This window comes from Astatotilapia calliptera, chromosome 9, assembly GCF_964374335.1.
Source record: "Astatotilapia calliptera chromosome 9, fAstCal68.1, whole genome shotgun sequence".
Lineage (NCBI taxonomy): Eukaryota > Metazoa > Chordata > Actinopteri > Cichliformes > Cichlidae > Astatotilapia > Astatotilapia calliptera.
In genome coordinates, this window is record NC_137430.1 from 16,804,396 (window position 1) to 16,825,171 (window position 20,776).

At 43.5% G+C, this 20,776-nt stretch overlaps 1 protein-coding gene across 3 annotated transcripts in view; it reads right to left on the reverse strand.

The window, feature by feature from the left end:
• sema5a (sema domain, seven thrombospondin repeats (type 1 and type 1-like), transmembrane domain (TM) and short cytoplasmic domain, (semaphorin) 5A) overlaps window positions 1–20,776 on the reverse strand; it is a 153,240-nt gene that overhangs the window by 65,006 nt on the left and 67,458 nt on the right. For all 3 annotated transcript variants that reach the window (XR_003273311.2, XM_080306468.1, XM_026179438.2), the window contains exons 5-9: window positions 14,098–14,160; window positions 11,311–11,409; window positions 6,307–6,520; window positions 4,724–5,009; window positions 2,273–2,408 (exon numbers count right to left, since the gene is read on the reverse strand). Coding sequence is in view for 2 of the 3 variants with exons in the window: in XM_080306468.1 (XP_080162594.1) it covers window positions 2,273–2,408; window positions 4,724–5,009; window positions 6,307–6,520; window positions 11,311–11,409; window positions 14,098–14,160 (798 nt within the window). In the remaining variant the exon portion in view is untranslated. The remainder of the gene's footprint in view (window positions 1–2,272; window positions 2,409–4,723; window positions 5,010–6,306; window positions 6,521–11,310; window positions 11,410–14,097; window positions 14,161–20,776) is intronic.

Below are 20,776 nucleotides of genomic sequence, written 5' to 3' on the forward strand. Positions count from 1 at the left end.
GGTCAATTTTATGATTATATATAACAGCCAAAGGAAGGCAAAGAAAACTGACACTTTTATTTTCCTGACATCTAAATATAAACCATAATAAGGACATTCATATTTGGGTTTGAGTTGAACTTTAAAGTTTATTTTCAGACATAAGCAATGAATGTGTTTTTACTGTTAGCAATTACAGAGTGACAGAAAACCTATACAACTCATAGAAGGCATTAGCTCCTAATGTACAGCAAACATGACTCATCGCCTGAATAAACTCTCCAGAATCAATCCGCGTGGTTCAAATAAATGGGGGGCTTTTCTTTGCAGACAGACAGGGAATTAAGCTCTCAATCAATGACCAGTATGTGTGTGTTGAGTGATGAGCTCGCAGTCATAATTATCTCTATTTGGCAGCAATCTATAACCCTTTATTTTTGAGGGCGTATTTGTGTACGGTAGACATGTACGTGGCCAGTGGCTTTCATGGCTGCAAGTTTCCTGTAGGTGTTTGTTTGTGCATTCACTCGTGTGTGTGTGTGTGTGTGTGTGTGTGTGTGTGTGTGTGTGTGTGTGTGTGTGTGTGTGTGTGTGTAGGTTTGTAGGTGTGCTTGTAGAAAGGCCTGAAAAAAAAGGACAGGCTATAAATCCTGTGCTCGTAAATCTAATCCTCCAACATTGACAAATGCTTGATGAAGATGTCACTGAAACCTAGATAAAGTGCGCATCGGTCCAGTGGTGAGGAGCAGCCATTGTGCCTGAGCTTAAGTGGAAAGATGAGATGGAAGAGGAAGAAGCCGTATAAAAGTCTATAGTGCATAGAACCCCCCCACCGATGATGTACCTACATGTACAAGGTGCTGAAGAGGATACATCTGTGACCAGATAAGGAGCACTGGTTTTCTTGATGGTGCTGATGTGCAGAAATGTGAATACGTGGTGACAGTGACAGCTTACAAATACATATGTATGTGCATGTTTTTTTTTTAGAATACTATCACACCCAGCATTTTTCTCTATGTGCATTTCAGCCACTTTTTCCGCAGATAACGTGTCTGCGTCAGTTCTCGATAGTAGGCATCGTGAATACTCATGCATCTGTTGGTGGGAAAACGGTCGAGGGCCATGATGTGTGGAAACAAGGGGTTTGCTCACCACTGGTAGCCATGCCTCAGAGGGATTTGAATCCCTCACGGAGAGCTGCGAGGATTAGCTCATTCGCTATCTGCTAAGCCTGCAACAACTGAGAGCCACTTCTTCTGCTAATAAAGCATTCCCGCTATGCCATCAGTATGGAGGAGTGCTTCAAATCAGAATAAGGTGCTTGGTTTGCCCCTGCGGGTTTTAGGATGGAGCATAAACATAAAGTGCCACTTGTGCAAAACAAGGACAGTTTATTAGGAGGCCCACAGTTCACAGAACGAGGCTATGAGACATCTTCAAGGAATGATTGTGCCATTGTAAAAATCACTGGATTTTATAACGAGCGGTCGTAATGTGTGTGCTCATGAGCAGAGGAGAGAGGTGACTGAAAGAGAGAGAAAATTAATGAGAGTGAAGAGCTTCCTCGGACTCTGACCAAGGCCGATCAAAGCAAGCACACATTTATTTATCAGCATACACATGCAGCATGCACACTAAATGCATATATTTCCTTGGGCGTGCTCCCAGCTGTACTGTATGACTGATTTGATTGTGTGTTGAGTCTAAATGACCCCTAGCTTAAAAAGAAAGAGATCAGTCACAATCACAGAAGGGCAGCTAGATCTCAACTTTACCTCACATACATCCTTTAAAAAGCTGCTCCATCACATATGGTTTTAACTATGCTAGCAGCATGGAGGAATCAGAATCAGAATCAGAATCAGAATACTTTATTGATCCCTGGGGGAAATTATTTTTTGTTAGGAATGCATCACTGGTCCAAAACTTTGGCCTTGACAAGCATTAATTTTTGTGCAGACATCAAACCCCAGAGCATAAATCTGATCGACTCTATCTGTAACATTTAGGTGGAGTTCGAAAGCTCTGGATTGGGATAACTGAAGTAATTAGCATTCTCATTAGCAAAATAGCGTTAGCAATAGTGTTAGCATGCTAGTGAGTTTGGTTACCAGGCTTAACCCGGGTTCTCTGAATAGTGAGTGAGGTCTCCATTGCACAGTCAATAACTGTAACGCTTTTTGGCTTTTAGTCCAACAGAGCTGAGAGCATTATTGGGACTAAATTAAACACATTTTTTAAGCATTTGTGGTTTGTTTGCGAAATAAACAGACTTAAATAGTTTCATTACCTGAAAGTCTGGGTTGGGGTTTGGGTAGGGCAGCCAGGCCGACCTTGAGTTCTCCTGATACTTGAAGGGCCCGTTGAAAGCCTGTGATATGGCACTGAGATTGAAGGCACACACTGCAGAGGCAGCAATGCTGTTTCTGAATGTCAGGAAGATAAAAAAAGGCAGGAAGAATCCAACAGAGGGTGATGAGAGAATGGAAAGGATGAATGTCGAGACAGAGAGAAACAGAAGTAAGTGTTAGAATAACCAAAATCAAAAAAGGGGGACTATACTGCAAGTAGAAATCTGTTCAGCATTTCTTGGTATTTGTACAGCTGACCTCTTTATGTCTGCACTGCTCACAAACAACACAAATCAAACACTGACAGACAGACGCAGACGCCGGGGTAAGTGATGGTCATTATTGGAATATAAATCCAGCAATGGGACACAATTAAGCTGTTCGCCTTGTCTGATTAACTGTACAGATCTCATGCTTGAAATACAGCTTTGACTTTTTAAGCTGTCAGTTTCAACAAGTACCGGTCTCCTCCCTCGGACGAGAAAGTAAAGAATGAGAGTATTAACTCTCAACTCAAACAGTGAGAGTTGGGCGGTGTGAATTATAATCCAGTGCAGCTGTTCATTAAACTCTGTGCCTGCAGGGGGAAATGTTTCCAATACCCTTCAAAAGACTTCTTTTCAGCAATGTGAAGGCACTGACCATACAGAATTGATTACTCAGCTTTTAATAATGGCCTGTGTGTGCACGTGGGGGCGCACAGGTGTGTTTGTGTGTATGAGCGAGGTAGGAGGAGGAAAGAAAGATGGCGAGACAAAAAGAGGGAAAGGGTTTTGATGTTTACGACAACAAAAAAAGAATACTTTTCATTATACTCCCATATACCTAATATAGTGTGGAGCAAGATGATAAGCTTCTTTTGTGGGGAATAAATGGGATTTGCAGCCCTCTTTGTAGATAACTTGGGCTATGAGGATGAACATTTCTAGACAATAATATGGTTACACAACACTCAATTATATACACTCGCTGCATAAAATATAACAAAGATATGTCCTGTTTTGTCCTCTATTATATTGTACGATCTTTACCTTAAAATTTAAAATACCTTGACTTGTAACTTTTGCTGTGAACCAGCTATATGTATAACCCAATTTAATAGCATGTTCATACAGAATTTCCCATTTAAAATGAACTAAAATTTATGTGAAAAACATGAAAACAAAAAATATAATTTTTAAAAGAATAACCAAATAAATGCTGAATAAACAACTGAATTATTCTGATTAGTCATGATATCAAAGACCAAGGAAAATAATTTAAAATGAATAATTGGTGAATGATTTGAAACAAACAAACACACACATTTTTAAGATAACTTTTCTAGGTTTCTGATTTTTCTTTTTTGCTGGAAAATTCAGTCTGACACTAGAAGTGGTTCTCAAATCAAGTCGTTCCAGACTTTCACTTGCTTTTTTGAGGGTATACTTAAAATGTGTTTTGTTGGCAACACACAGCAAAAAGTTTAGTAATTCAGTACCTGATCAGCACACAGAAACCCGAACTTTTTAAAAAACTTGTACAACAATATATGAACTTTTTTTTTTTATCACAGCTACAGATTTTTAAAAATCATTTTCTTGCTGCTGACCGATGAAAGTCACTGAACTATTGTTACCTGGCATCAGTCTCAGTGTGTAAAGTAACGCACGTGTTACATTTTTCTTGTTTCTACAAAGAGCTCTTCTTTCATCTGACTTCGATGGCAGTGATCGCCTCCACTACGTGCGTGCCAGCATTTTTGTTTCTTATATGCAAAATGTTATGAATTAAAGTCAAACTTTAAGGTTTAAAAACATATGTTGAATTTTACTTTACTGTATTCACTAAACTAAGACTATCCCTTCATCCGTACATCCATTCTCTTCTGCCTTATTCTTATTAGAGCAGCAGAGAGTTGGAGCCTATCCCAGCGGGCATAGGGTAAGAGTACACCATGGGCAGGTCGCGAGTCTGTCACAGGTCGAATACTGAGACCGGCAATCACTTATGCACATACCTATGGACAGTTTAGAATCACCAAACTTTATGCATGTCTTTGGACTCTGCAAGGAAGCCAAGTTGCCCTGAGGGAAGCCACAGAGGTATAGGTACTACCATGTCACCATTTTAAGCTACTGCAATCTCAATATAGACGTAACAGACTTTTATTGTGAAAGGAAAGGACAGGAAGGCCTTTTGGCGTGTTTCTGGTATGGATTAGGCAGTAACAATGGGAAACCCAGGTTCTTAGCAGGAGGAGAATGTCTAGTCAAATAGCTAGCATTAGCCACATGATACTTGCCACGTGAGATCAGAAAGCTTGAGGTGTAGCAACAGTAGCTAAATTATCTGGGTTTTGCTAATTTTCTGTGGATGGAACAATAAATATTACGGTTCATGTCACTCACACATTAGTAGTAAAAATGCCATAGAGCAGCTCCAGCTCAGGCAAGTAGAAAGTTCCCTGCAGCTCGTTGTAGTTGAAGGGGATTTCTCCTGGTCTGGAGCAGTTCAGCCTGGCCTTCATGAAGGTTGTCCACGTGTCCTCCAGGAGGAAGCGGCCACCGATGTCGTTCTTACACACCCGCCCGGCGCGGGAAAACACCGTCCGACCACAGTCGTGCTCCACTGCATTTTCCCGGAAGAAGAAGTATGTGAAGTTGCCAATATCGTAGGATGACACAAAATTCGGCTCTGTTGAGGCAAAGGTTACAAGAGAGGAGGGGAATGAATGGGAGGTGGCATGTCCGAAAGAGAAAGAAGACATAGAAAGAAAAATTGAAGGATGCCAAAAGAAAGATAAAGTGCAGAGAAAAGGAGAAAAAATACAGAAAGAAAACTATTTAAGGTTGTGGGAGTAAGACGGAGTGGGAGAGCGAACGAGGTATGTGCTATGACTGATTGACTCGCAGTGTGTGCGAGCACTCAGCCCACACAACAGCAGGTGATCAGGATTAATAACTACAGGCTATGTTATTAATGGCGTTGTGTTGTAATAAGAAAACTCATTTTTCACTCCCCAAACCTAAAGGTTAGGATGAGAAATGACCAAAACAGGTGTAGCGTAATAGCTTCACCCTATCTGAAACACACGACCTCCACGACACTGTCACGACTACAGCGTTCATCTTTATGTATGACATTATTGGATTTAAACCGCACACTTTATTCTCACTGACAGTGATTTAATTCAGGTTTAAATGAAAGTTACCCCCTCCCCAGCACCTCCTCGTTTCAACTCTTTTCTCCTCTGCACCTTTGGAGGGCAGTGTGGAAAAAAAATCAATTCGCCATAAAATTAGTTATTAAACCGTCTCCCAGAAGGTTGCTGCCAAGCAATGTATGTGGTAGTTTTTAATTTATTTTTTCAATTTAACTTAAATGTGAATCAGATAAAAGTCACTTGCTGACAAGATAGTGATTGACCTGCTCCTCTGTAGGCTGGACACCTTAAGCGCTCTGAAGTCGCCCAATCTGCACTGAGGAGGTCTCTGCTTGAAGTCAGCCTGAACGTTCAGGGGAAAAGACATTGATTTTTTTTTTTTTTTGTTGGATGAATTCACAATTTTATGCCCCTCCTAGACGGTAAATATAAAGATTTTCTAGTTGCTTAGTAACTTAAGAATTAATTGTTTTTTAAGGTGAAATGCAGCAGAACAATTATGAGAGGAGGATCTTCTTTTCTTAGCATTCGCCAAAACAGCATTGCGCAGCAGATTTAAGGTGGAAGATAATCTTTCAGCAGAGACAGATTCCAACTCCCATGCTACATAAGCATCTGCCAAGCTCAAGCATCGTCGAAGTCACAAACTGAAGCCCCGGCAGCTGCAGTGCTAATGTTCGATAGCTGCGCGGGGATAAAGCAAAAAAGAAAGCAAATCCTCCTATGGTGTTTCTCTCTATTCGAAATGGCCATTTATCTTTATGTAACAACTTTTTACATAGATTTGCATAAAATGTAGCATTCATTTGAACTTTGGCAGCTCCCCACCGTTGAGCCACTTGGAGTTGTACTGGGCAGTGCGCAGCGGTGGCAAGCCGCCCAGGCTGCGGTAAATGGCGGGGTCTCGCCCAGAGAAGTCCATGGCAGTGGCGGCGTACAGCTCCCCGCTGGAGGTGATGAGGGCGGTGGAGTTGTGGAGGGGATTGTAGGGACACCGAGCCATTCCGCTAATCTGATCGTGGATCTCTGTCAGATTAGTCAACTGCAACACAGAGAGAGAAGACAATGAAGGCGAGGAGACTAAAGAGGAAACAAACAGTGAGTGGTTGGAAGCAGACGCTCCATACGCACTACTAAAAGAAGCTTATTTTGATTGTTAGCATGAGTATCCCATGAGTTAAGCCAAAGCAATGAAAAGAAACACTCGTGGGAATAAGAGTTGTTTTCTTCACACAAATGATTATTTTTGAAAACCTGCATAAAAATATAGGACATAGTATCAAAGGGCAGCATTAAAATTCAAACTGGAGGAGTCTGGTAATGTTTTGTTTGTTCCTGCCAATATGCAAATGCTGCAGACTGAAAAAAATGGAAACAAATACTTCCTCTCATTATGTTTTGTTTGGTTTACATCTACTGAGAAACACACACATAGATCTATCTGAGCAAAACCTTCAGGAGCAGCAAGAACACATTTAGAATCATTAGCAACGTAAAACACAGCAACACAGCAGCTGTTTCAAGTCCAACGTTAAGAAACCACCTGTTATAAAACCAATAAAATTCCTAAACCGGCTTCTTAAATCAAGTTACTCTTGGCTGCATTGTTTAGTTGGTTTGGTTTCTGATGTCTCTACAGGACAAGCAGCTGTTTTTCTGGCTGTAGCGCTATTATACCACAACTTTAAGAAGCCCTTCTGAGCTCAAAAAGAGGCTTGATGTGAGATGCAGTCTTCTGTTGCATATTGCCTTTGAATATGAAGCCAAATCCAACTCCCCGCTTTTTAAAAATACTTTACAGCATGACCCCGGCTTAGCACTGACACACTGCTCTGGTTGCTCCTCCAAAAAAAGGAGAAGAAGCACAGGCCATAGCTTAGAGACGCAGCCTTGAATACCAAAAAAGTAGTAATGCAATTTTTAAATCCAAGATGTAATTATATTTTATGGTGCAAAAGTAAACACAGTATACGGGGATTAGCTCATGGTTCGTGCTCCCATCCGAGTTCATCTGAGTTCTGATGGGGGACAAAAAATGCATGACGCAAAATGACTGCACTAATCTCAGGTTTAGACATGCACAAAGAATAATTAAAATTATTCTATTTGCAATTACTTTTCTATCAATCAGCCTCGTTCCACATTTATGACTCTATCCACTCCAAGTGACAGTGCAAAGTCTCAAACGCTTCAAATGCTCCCCTTGCTTTTCACACGTTTTCATCAATCTGTGCATTCCTTCCCTTATTCCATAACGAGCCAGCCGACTTCTGCGGCCAATTTCCCGTAGCTGGTCAATTTGGATCAAGAGTTCTGTTCATTCCTGCCACCCCTGTTCCGCCCAAACCACACCAGACAGAGCGGCCCTGTCTAATCTCTGCCAGGCCGAGATGAAAGCCTGCTATTGACTGGACTCTTTCTGTGGGCCGGAATAGTCATTCTAAGGTCAATCGGGCCATTTAGAAAACCAAGAGCAGCAGCGATAAATAGAACGCAGTGCATCCGTCGCATTTTGAGGAAGTGAAGTGACAGTTGTCTCTATGGCAGACCCGGCAGCTGCGAGAACAGGGCGCTGAAGTGACTCTGAATGCTCCTGATAGAGACGATGCAGAAAGAGACAGCTCACAGTGGAAGACAGATCACTGCGAGTGCCAGCGGGATGCTGTGTATGGTGCTACTGAGAAGCCGTTGAGAGAATTTTAAACTACCCACTATAGCAAGAAGTCTAGCCGCAAGCCCTATGTCTGATCCGAGATGCGCTAGTGGACAGAGTTGTCAACAGTAATCCTCGAAGAGACACGGGGGATATCACTTTATATGACACATCCAGTGCCTATCTGTCAAGTAACCATGAACAGAAGGCGAAGCTCCTTCTCATCCTGTGCTGCAGCATGAGTTATAGTGTATAATCGAATCTATTCCCAACTAGGACCACTATAACAACTTAAAATAGAGACATAAATCAAGAGAGAAAGTCAGTCAAAAAACTCAAATGGTTAACAGCATTTAATCATCCATCTCCCAGCGCTTATTAAACCATTAATATTCTCCTCATTGTCTGTTTATCACCACAGCTGATAGTAAATCTGTCCGAGCGTGATTCCGTCGCCGTTGCTGTTCCCAACTCGTGTTTCACATTAACGGACGTTCAGTGGGTAAATATGACAGCGCCTGATGAAATACTGCTATAATAATGCCATGGCATTTCAACTATATGTATTTTCACAGCGGTAAACAGTCATTACGAGCCAGTGACCTTTGGATTCAGTGCTTTTGGACAAAAACAAATGTCATCATAATAGTAAGCTCCTGCTTCCTCCTCCTCTAAACGCACAACAGAACGAGAGCTAGATATCTATGCTATGGCCTTATTGCTGTTCTAAGGTAAGAACAATACTCTAACATTTTAAGCGCTGCTCTATACTTAACATCAGTGAGCATTTGTCACCACCACCAACAAAAAAAAGGTTCTCAGCTGACACGTCAGTTACCAAGAAACATGGTTATTAGTGCTGCTTTTATAATAAAAGTGAAAGGGCTGCAGCCACTCGCAAACCGGTGGTTACTTCATGAGAAAAATATTGGGTTGCTCAACTGTGTCAAGAGCCTGCTGAAACACAATAGCAATTCAAAATGAAAAGTCCAGCTAAACATCCTTTAAAACACGGGATTAAGAGCTGCAGGGAATTTGAGTTAGGAGGAGAGAGAGAGGAGCGAAAACCTTGCGTCACGGTAGAAAGAAATATAGGAGACGAAAAGACAATGTGATGTGCTAGAAAGGTGCAAAGTAATTGCCGTGACTCATGAAGAAGGACAAAGCAGAACAGATGAGACAGGGAGTCTGTTTACTTGCAGGCCAGCACCATGATTTTCAGGAGTAATGAGCTTAAGGCAATGTTTTGATTACGATGCTTAACAAGTCTGAGGTAACACGACATCCAAAATAAGAGAGCTTAATAAGATTTATTTTGTAATTAGTCTACATCCCAGAGTGCAAAACAGGAGGCAAGAAAAGCCACAAGAGCTTGTACAGCGAATCCTGTGATATTAAGATCTCAATCATACCTTGATTAAGTGTGTTTATCAACCTTGACCTTTCTTTCTGACGACATCCACCGATCAATCAGTCTTAATATTTGGAATATTTGCAGGCTTATTAAAAAATAACGACTTTCAGGGATGCTCGAGAGAACAACTAAACTGGCAACTCGAAACTCAACATGAAAGTGAGACATACATACTCACAAATATAATTGTACAGATAATGTTGCTTCGTCAAGACCCCTTGGTATCACATTTTAACAAACCCAATATCCCTTTTTAGTATGATTTTTCAAAGTGCAGGCTAGCCTAGTACCTGAAGACGGGGTATATAAAAAGATTTCCATAAGCAGGCTGGAGGAGTAATAAAAACTCAAGACATTCATCTAGAAGAGTCTTTGGCTTGCTTACCAAAGCCAAGATCTAACCAAGGCATCTTATTGGACCACTAAGACCTCCTTCATTTAGCCACCATCCAATCCACAGGCAGGAACTACATTGGATCTAGATTGTCACTTTTACCTATGAACCCATGAGCTGTGGGGAGTAACTGAAAGAACAAAGTCGTGAACACAAGCGGTGGCTTCCTCCAAAGGCTGGCTAGACTCAGTCTTAAACTTAAGGAAAGGAGAAAAGTGACATTCAAAATGAAAAATGAAAATCCTTCAGATTACATCTCTCAGCTAATTTGGCAACACATTGGTATTGCTTTGTAAGAGCTGGAGGAGATGACTGGGGAGAAGGAAGCCTAGTCATCTCTGGTTAGACTGCTGCTCCCCTTGAACCCAGCAGAAAATAGATGGATGGATGGATGGATGGATGGATGGATGGATGGATGGATGGATGGATGGATGGATGGATGGGTGAATGGATGGATGGATGGGTGAATGGATGGATGGATGGATGGATGGATGGATGGATGGATGGGTGAATGGATGGATGGATGAATGGATGAATGGATGGATGGGTGAATGGATGGATGGATGGATGGATGGATGGATGGATGGATGGATGGATGGGTGAATGGATGGATGGATGAATGGATGAATGGATGGATGGGTGAATGGATGGATGGATGGATGGATGGATGGATGGATGGGTGAATGGATGGATGGATGAATGGGTGGGTGAATGGATGGATGGATGGATGGATGGATGGATGGATGGATGGGTGAATGGATGGATGGATGGATGGATGGATGGATGAATGGATGGATCGGTGAATGGATGGATGGATGGATGGGTGAATGGATGGATGGATGGATGGATGAATGGATGGATGGGTGAATGGATGGATGGATGGATGGATGGATGGATGGATGGATGAATGGATGGATGGGTGAATGGATGGATGGATGGATGGATGGATGGATGGGTGAATGGATGGATGGATGAATGGGTGGGTGGATGGATGAACTGCTAGCTTATTGAACAACAGGCCTCTGATATTATTGCATGAAGACATAGCAACACTGCAAAGACTACATTTTATTGCACATGAATTAATCTTTTCTTTCGCAGGTGCATGTATGTGTTATGTCGTAATACTCACTACCAGTGTAATATAACACTGAAAACATAGGTAACGAGCCAAAATACTAGCAGACTATCACTCTTGAAGGATTTACGTAATATATTAATAATATACCAACTTCCCTTGAATTAACACTATCAGGGATATAGTAGATATAAATGATATAAGTGATATAAATGATAAGACTCTGTGTGAAAGTTAAGGTCAAAATAATGCAGCGTTGCAGAAGCCAAGACAAATTCTGGCATTGTTCATACCGTTCGGTTGGTGCAGATGGGGGTGAAGGCATTGGTTCCACATGTAAACAGCCTGTTCCCATTTACCAGTAGCACCCTGATGTAGTTCTGGCACTCCTCCTGTGGAAACACACCAGCAAACACACATATCGGAGTTAGCAGTTAGCAGCAGTGCCATTATCTATCCACTGACAAGCAACAGCATCAGGTAGAGACAAAATTACACTTTATGCCAATAAATGAGAAAAACACCTGCAACCACAGGAGGCCTACTCTGGAACGTGGGCAAGCTAGACAGAGTCAAATCAAGGCTAATGCCCACCTGGCTTAGCCAAGTCACATCTTAATTCAACAGGGGCTGGATTTGGAGAGGGATCTGAATAAAGTGAAGAACAGATAAATGTAACGGCTGCGGGAGAGTACCACTCAGGATTGGTTTAGAAAATAACTTTGTCTCTGTTGATTGGTCAAAAAGTGAAATATAAAGTGTAGACTCTCATACACTCTATTTAATCATCACTCTTTTAGCCAGCTCTCTACATTAATCAATTCAAACTATTTTCCTCTAAATTATGCTGAAGTACATGTTCACAGCTCCTTTCTTGGCTCAGTCCTCCTCTGAGGTTTTGGCCCGGGTTTCTAGCAAAACCACTCAGCACTTGGTTAAAAGCGCACAAATAAAGTGGGACTGACGGAGTGAGTGATTGATTGAAAGAATGATTGTCGCTGAAAGTCATGAACTCTGAATATAACGGTCCGGCTTCCACAAAGCCTTTCTGGCAATTTCCATCAGCAGGAGTCATTTTGTAGTAAATGTTACAGCAGGAGTCAGTATTCATGTCAGAGAGCGGCATTTGTTTTTGTCCTAGGACAAGGTAATAAACTCATAGGGTCTCCTCCATCTGAAAGGGGCCATGGCTGGGTTGGTGAGGCCCCTCATAGAAATTTAAAACCTTATAAATCTGCTATTGTCTGAGCCACTTGAAGTGCCCAGGGCAACCCTAACTCCCCCTCTCGAGGGTCTGATTTAGGAGTGGAGGGCATCACAGCGAGGATGGAAGGAAGGAGGGTAAGGACTTTTATTTCCCCCTATCAAGATGAAGGCTGACTCGTAAAACAACTCGTTTCCTGGTGCTAAGAACGGCCAAAGTATGTGTGTATGTGTTTATTCGCGTGTACGAGCAGTCGCGCCTAATGTCATGCGTGCCTATATATCTGTGCTGTTTGTGCAGCTTGTTACGCGCTGTATACCCGCATGCGCGCGTGTGGGTGGAGGAACAGGCGTGGGTTGTGAAGGGGCCCGTATAATTCAATCCTTCACTGCAGTTTGTTTCTAGAGTAAATACCAGCATATTTAATATTTGCCCAGCCTCACAGTCTTGACTTGTTTATGAAAACTTCCTGACAAATGTTCTGCGTCCATACTGTAATACAGAGACTGCTGCGCTTGGCTCTCACATTATAAAACAAAACAGAAGCAGCAATCAAGTCCTGTCAAGTCAATTTAAGTCTCCTTTCTTTTCCCAGCTGGAATAAATCAAATACACAAAAGAAGAGCGGATGCGTGCATTAAGAAAAAAACCCCCAAACAATCACTTGTAAATTCACTCAAAGCACAGGGACGGTGTCTGTGTAATAGCTTAAGCGATGGTATATTGCTCCGCATTGAGCTAGGTAATAAACCATCGAAAGCCCTGTCAGCTGCCGGAGAATAAAGTCTTTTAATGCTATTCTTAGTGTACATCACAGGAGCTGATCCTCAGAAGGGAACAGTGAGCAAAACAATTCAGCCTTGCCAAACAGCAGTGACTCTCAAGGACTGAGGTAGCTTTGGTCTGTAATTCACAACAGCTATCTTATGCTGGCCAGCCAGTGCATGCCTATTATGGGTCCCTAACCACCTTTCACAGGAGGATAAATACACAGTAGTGCGCGCGCACAGACACACACAGATCAGGGCTGGGCAGTTCACCTACAAGTCAAGTTTAGCCGCTAAACCATCTGTTTTGTAGGGGAATATGCACGCTAACCACGTACAAACACATACACTGCACAGAACGAAACAATAGGAACTCCCTTTGAACAAGATCCATAAATAGAGGCTAAGGTGTGGTGGGAAGGTCTTTACTTCACATTAAATTTTATTTGAATTGTCTTTGAGGTATATCTCATATAGAAAGCAGGGATTCCCCATGTGTCCATATGTTAAAGCCACATTAGAAGCCCCACGTTGCTTTCAAACCTCATTATGTTTCATCATAATTTTTCCTTTGTGTTCTTTGAACCCGATCAACTGTTTCTGTAAAGACAAAAAGGCTGGTAGATCCATGATTAGTGTCTTTAGAAGATTTCTTTCCTTTTTTCTTTTTTTTAAGCTTTCAAGTCAAAGCTATTATACAGCACTGATGTGCTGGTGGGAACATCTGGGCACTTCATTTCCTCCAGTGAACAGCATTCATTCAGGTGTTATTTTTGTAGATTACCAAACCCGCAGGAAAAAGGTTGAGGAAACATGAAAGCTGCGGGGTTGTAATTTAGAAAGTCTTTCAGCAAATGCTGAAGGATTGCATTTTCGTTCGTAATCGACTATCTATTTTGTTACTCTAACAAAACATTTTGGGAAATTCCATGAATTTTCACATTAATATCAGTTCTGGTGCACAAACGTGTGCAAGAAAACAACTGTAAGTAGCAAGCGAGACGAGTTCACTGAAAAATACACTGAAACTTGTATTTTTTTTTTCTTTTCAATTTAGTGACAAGTGTCCGATAAAGCACAATTACAGTTCAGCCATCGCCTCAACTCACCTCAGACTTTCCACGGCTGAAGCAGGCTCCCTTGGTGAATTCATCGCAGTGCCACTCAGCCTCCTGCAGAGAAAAAGAAAAGCTGTGTAAGGCTACCAATAAACCATCAAGAAGTAGCAAACACTGGGCGCCATGTCATCATCATGAAGCACTTTGAAAAGCACTCACTGAGCCCAAACAAAACAATGCCCAGCTCTAAGCCATGGGCATGATTCCCACCTTTTTGAAGTCAGTTTGATGTTTGTTGACTAGCTCGGCAATACAAATGCCACAGAAGACAGGAAAACACATTTAGAAAATCAAATAGAAAAGCATACAGCATACAGCGATCGACTTGGGTGAGGAGGGAAGGATTCAAACAGAGGCGAAAATTAATTTGACATCACATCTTCACTGTACTCTCAGAGGCACACACACGTTCTCGCACGCTCTTACGGCACACACACACGCGTTTATAAGCCCTGTTAAATACAGACATGGAATCCAATTAAGGTGGATAGCAAGCAGAGACCCCCAAAAAATGAGACGCAAGAGCGTGCAAGCCGAATGTCAATTTGATTTATGTGTGAGGGAAAAGGAGGGCTCTTAAGACATAACAGGCGAGTCCCTAGAGTAGGGTGTCAACGTGATTTACATGTGAAGGAGAAACAGAGGGACGCCTCTGACATTTTAAGGCAGCAGGAGGAAGAATAAGAAGATAAAGCCGACTTTTTCTCCTCCAAGGGTGAAAGCACCAACGTGCTCCACTTTCTACCTTTTAATTTCCTCGTAACCCCTGGAGAAGGGGGCTTCCTCATTGATAAAAATTCTCTATTCATGAAATGCCTGCTGGCCTTGGGAGGGCAGTAGGCCACTAAGACGCTCGCACTTGTGACAGGCAGAATTAGCCACCACTGCCACGAGCTCTGCATGACTGGCAGAGACACGAATACCTAAAAGAAAAATTGGCTGGTGAAATAATACGCTTAATGCCGAGTCACAAAAAGTTTCCAAAAGTGAGACTATTTAACTTCTGTTTTTTTTGTTGCCCACAGCAGTACAACTTTCCTGCAGTAATAACCTGGAAAGTAGCCAGAGGTGCAGTACTTCTCTCTGTGGGAATATAGTAAATATCGCTAACTGACAGAGAATATTAGATTTCACCTTGGTATCAGGACTGTTTTATGCCAGGACAAGAGGGGGAACGAAAGCTGAACACCCCTTAGCATTTAGTAGAACTTTTATTTCTTCTTCAGAAGGCGGCAGAAGTTTATGCTGCGTTTTACGACAAGAGCTTTTGTTTTCTGCTTCAGTGACCTTTGGGAGGCATGGAAACACCTAAATGTGTACACAGTTCAGTAACAGGGAGGAGGGGCTTAAAGGAAGGAAAGTGCTCAGTGTGTGTGCTGCAATTTGGGGAGGATAAGATATGGGACATTAATGGACGCTGGCTTCTCTCTGTCTCTTGTGTGTCACTTCCATTCCAGGCCAAAGCTGGCTATTCTGGGGCTGTGCATCCATCCACTACACAAACCACACACATCAGCACAAACAGCACAGCCTGCACACACAGCACCACTGCTGGTCCCAGCTGAATTCAATGTGGGTGCTGAAAGCGCTGAGAGCGCTTTAGCTAATCGCATGGGGGGGTAAAGAAAAACTGTTAATGGCCTGAAACCTTACTCACAAGCTTTCAGTGTAAAAAATCAGTCATGGTACGAGGCTAAATTACAACTTGAAATCACATTAGTGGGAGCAAAGTGTTTCTTTTTGTCATCACGGGACAATCATGTGATTTATCGTCATCCTGAGTGGTGCAGAACGTATTTTCGGAATAATACATATTCTCATTTCATATTTAAGACATCAACTTTACAGCTACTGAAGTAGGTGATGTCCACGCGCAAGTTAAGTGGCGATATGCTGACATCACAGACTGCTAGTGCCACCTAATCTGACTGCCCAGGCTCAAATGGTCCAGAGTGGAGAACAGAATCACAGCCGAGCTAAGCAAGCGCCAGTGTCATTAGGAAACATTAAAAGCTCATTAGAATGCTATTGTTCAGCCCCTGTGCCTCCAAGATGAATCTGTCTTAAACTGAAATATGTCTGGAATGTGCTGTCATTAAGTAATAATAATTCTTGGCTTTATCAGAGGAAGCTGCTTCACACAAGTCTTTTATGTGCCTTTGTCACCTAGAGGGAACTAGAATAAAGACATAGAGGGGAAGCAAAGAAGATAAGACAGAAAGAGAGTGTCATGATCCTGGGCCATGTTGGCCAGGATCATGACAGAGTTGCAAACGCCACTTCTGAAGTAAAAAACAAAGAAGTGAAAGCGAGAAAGAAAAGCAGCCACCTGAGGTAGGCTCCTAATGCATAAACTGGAGTGCAGAGTAGGGGTGCGCATTTCATTTTCCCTAAAGGGCCACTTGAGAAATAGGGACCCTGGAGGAGGGCTGTACCAATAAGTTGAACTCAATTCTGCACAATATTTCTTTTATCTCTTTTAGAAACCTATCGATTTAATACAGATAAGAGTAGATGTTACAATTCGGCAATGGAAATTTGCAATAGGCGCGAAATATTTCATTAGCATTCCCATGTTGTCCCATTTCAGCTCCAGGCTATGCAAGCCTAAAGCTACCTCAATAAACAAGTAGTCCCTTTCACTGAGTGCATTGCTGCCAGCCCCTCTGGAATCTCAAACTCTTACGTTATTTCACGTAAAAAGATAAGCAACTCTCATAAAGCGCTATGGACTAACAATCAAAACCACACACTCACACACACACAAACACACCAGTAATAAATTAAAAAAGAAATAAACAAGCAGTTTCCTTTAAAATGTGTATCTTTTATTCTTTGCCTGTCCTGTTTGGCTCTTTTGCCATCAGAATTGTTGTCTAAAGGCAAAGAAAGATGCCCAACGGATTTACTTTACCAAATGGACCATCCCAGCCTTGCCGTAATGGTCTATTTGATTCACCTTTTGTTTTTTTTTTTGTTTTTTTTTTTATTTTCACTTGCTAGATACAGGACAGACTTGAATGAGGAAAAGAAAAGGGAGAAAGAAAGAGGGGGAAAAAACAGCGGAGAAGAGGGACGGGGATAAAGGGCAAAAAACAAAAACCTGACCGAGCCCCAGGCCGAGAGGCCGAGGGCACCCCACCCTCGAAGTGGCCCGAGCGAGCCCCAGGATCCAGGCCCCGATAAGCAGCCACCAAGGAGTGAGCCGGTGTGTACCTGGATGCCCATCCCCAGACACAAAGACCCACCAACGCACCGATGTCTGAGGGCATCTGCCACTGGCAGGGGAAGTGGTAGTAGGGAGAGATAGGCCTCCATACCTTCACAGCAAAATCTCCAGTGTTAAATTAACACTAGAGAGTGTCTATATGGGTCCACACCTCTGAGTGTTAAATACAACACTGTTGAGTGTTAAATTAACACTTTTGACAGTGTTATATGTTTAAAAGTAACCTAGTCAGTTTTGAAGATTAACAAAGACTAACACTGAGCAGTGCTGATTTTCTAACACTGGAAAATAACTCAAAATGTTAGAAATATTCCAGTGTTAGAAAATCAGCACTGCTCAGTGTTAGTCTTTGTTAATCTTCAAAACTGACTAGGTTACTTTTAAACATATAACACTGTCAAAAGTGTTAATTTAACACTCAGTGTTGTATTTAACACTCAGAGGTGTGGACCCATATAGACACTCTCTAGTGTTAATTTAACACTGGAGATTTTGCTGTGTTGGAGGGCCTGAAATGTCCCCAGAGAGGTGGCGTCTGATACCCAACCTGACATATAGACACAGACATACAGGTACACACAGATACAAACATCCATTCCCACCCTCATGCTCTCATATGCAATGTGGCATGAATAAGGCACGGCGGGACCACGGAGCGACGTTCAGAGCCAACTTTATTAGATACACATCACACCACACCACCACCAACCCCTGAGTCCCCGTGTTTTAACACGGCGGGCGTGATTGCGGATGCCGTGCAGGTGCGTCCGCACGGCCCCGCAGACCACGCCCCACCACATACCCCCATCGCCCGATTGAGGCCGGGGAGCAATCTGGCCGAACCTACTCCCCCCCCCCCCCCCCCGCGAACTGGGGCGAGACTCGGCCCCTACACATCGGCGCCCCAGCCCCTGACCAAGCGACGGGGAAGCGTCCGTTCTGGTGGCCGCCCGCGCATCCAGCGGCAACGGCGGAGCTGGTCCGGAGGTCGGCCGCGTAGCAAGCGGACACGGCCCCACAGGCATGGCCGTGCGCTCCTGCACACAGGCGGCTGGGCAGACGTCAGGCGCGCAGAATCGACTGGTGGCAGCGAGGCTGGACTGGCCAGCCCGCCGATCCCCGGCCTAGCGGGGCTGTCCCGCTCCTCTGCCTCCAACTCCGGCTGCACAGGCTGCCCTGGAACAGGGACCTCCGTCTCCCCGCACAGCTGCTCCGCCACCGCCTCCGCCACTCCCGTTTGGAGCGGCTCCGCGCACTGCGCCTCCGCCCCCAGCAGGCACAGCCCCTCGCCCACCTCTGGGTGGAGCGTCTCCTCTGCCTCCGGCAGGTGTAGACCCTCGCCCGCCTCGTCCTCGGCCTCCGATTGGAGCGGCTCCTCCACCGCTCCCGGCAGGAGCAGCCCTTCACCCGGCTGCTCCTCCTCCTCCGGCAGGCTCGGACCCCCGCGTGGCTCGTCCACCACCTCCGGCTGCCGAGGTGACCCACACGGCTCCTCCACCGCTTCACTGTCCTCGGGACACACTTGTGGGGGTGGCGCCCAGGCCCAGAGCAGCGCTGCCAGCTCTGCCATCTTCCCCAGGTGGCGTTCGCTCTCCTTCCGCAGCTCTTCCTGTTGGCGACGCACCTCCGCCGCCTGCTTCCGCTGGGTGGCCGCTATTTCGGCCACCCTCTCGGCCAGCTCTTTCCTTCCCTGGCTCTGGTAGGTACCCGCCATGCCGCCTCCTGGGTTTCGGCACCAATGTGGCATGAATAAGGCACGGCGGGACCACGGAGCGACGTTCAGAGCCAACTTTATTAGATACACATCACACCACACCACCACCAACCCCTGAGTCCCCGTGTTTTAACACGGCGGGCGTGATTGCGGATGCCGTGCAGGTGCGTCCGCACGGCCCCGCAGACCACGCCCCACCACATGCAATTACTCAAAACTCACCCAACGTGGAGACAGACATAAAGAGACACTGTACACACAATCACACTCCCCAAGCGTACTCTAAGCCCCGGGTCTAGGTACCCTTGCCGCTGGAGGGGGAAAAATGTGTATCTGATTTCCCACAAAATTGCAATAACCAGCAAGCAATTCTCTGATAGGGAGTTTATCAATGAATGCTTTGTGTCTAAAATGTGACTGTATAATTCGTATTTTATTGCACCTAAGATAAACAAACCAATACACAACAACAGTGTTGGAGGCTGAGTGGATGGAATCAACTAGATAATGCACACATTTTCTGGAAATGTAGAAAAATTCACATTTTCTGAGTCAAAATTAACTCAGCTGTTTGTGATATATTAGGTTATATAATTCCCAGAACTTGCCTTGTTTTGTATCTTGGATACTTGAAAGGTGCTGTAGCCTACATGTAAAGGGCCGTTACTTGGCTAAAATTCTCCTTTCTGCAGCAAAGATCACCAAAAACTGGATTAAGACAAAGGCACCAGGAAAGAAGCAGTGGGTAGGACATTATGGAGATGGAGACCTTTACACGATGTATGCTTAATTGTAGGGTTTTCAAAGGAAATAAAATCTAAATAACTCCTCCATCATTGGTCATTCTTAGTTAACAGTATATATTTTGATGGGTATTATAGGCGCCCTCCCTATACAGCAAAAATAAACAGCCAGAAAAGAGTTCACAGTGTTTATGACATCCAGGCAGAATGCAGCAAGATCCTGGAGAGATGCTGTCAGCACAGAAAAGACAGGCCACATTAATCATGAAATGTTTATTATGTTTTCATCTGGTCCAATTTGTCTCGTTGGTGGGTGAGAAACAGCGGAACTGCTCAACTGATCATTTGGTGGTCGGGGGATCATTTGCTCTGCTTTCCTTTCTGTAAAAGTCATCGCACACCACTGACTAAGACCAATAATTATTTTAGAATATCAGTGAAAAAGTTAATTATATAGTACTTTCTATTTGTAGAGACACAACAGGAGGCCAAACAAGAGGTCTTGAACGCACACGCTGCCAAATAGCTCAGCTGTAAAGAGAAGCTTGTGCTTATTGTCAACAGGTCTAAACACAGCTGTTTGGTCACTGCAGTACTAGCTCAGGTTAGCTTGACAGATCTATAGCTGCTTGAAATGTTAGCGGTCCGCTCAATATTTTTACTCTTTTCTTTTCTAAATATTTTCTAATTTCTGAATTTTCTAAATGGAGAAATTTTCTGGATAATTTGTACGAATACGCCTGTTTGTTGTCACATTTTATTTATTTTAAGCATCACTGCTACCATCTAGTGCTCAGCGAGAGCTTGATGGACAGTTTTATTTTTAACCAAAGCGGCTAAAAAATAGGAAAATTAAAATAGACTGGAATAGTATGTTAAGTAACATAAAATGTGATTACGATGCAGAAATTCAATTAGGCAGAGAGAATTTACCACAGTCATTTGTTGCTTCAGGGAAGAAATGAAAGCAGTGGAGAAGAATTT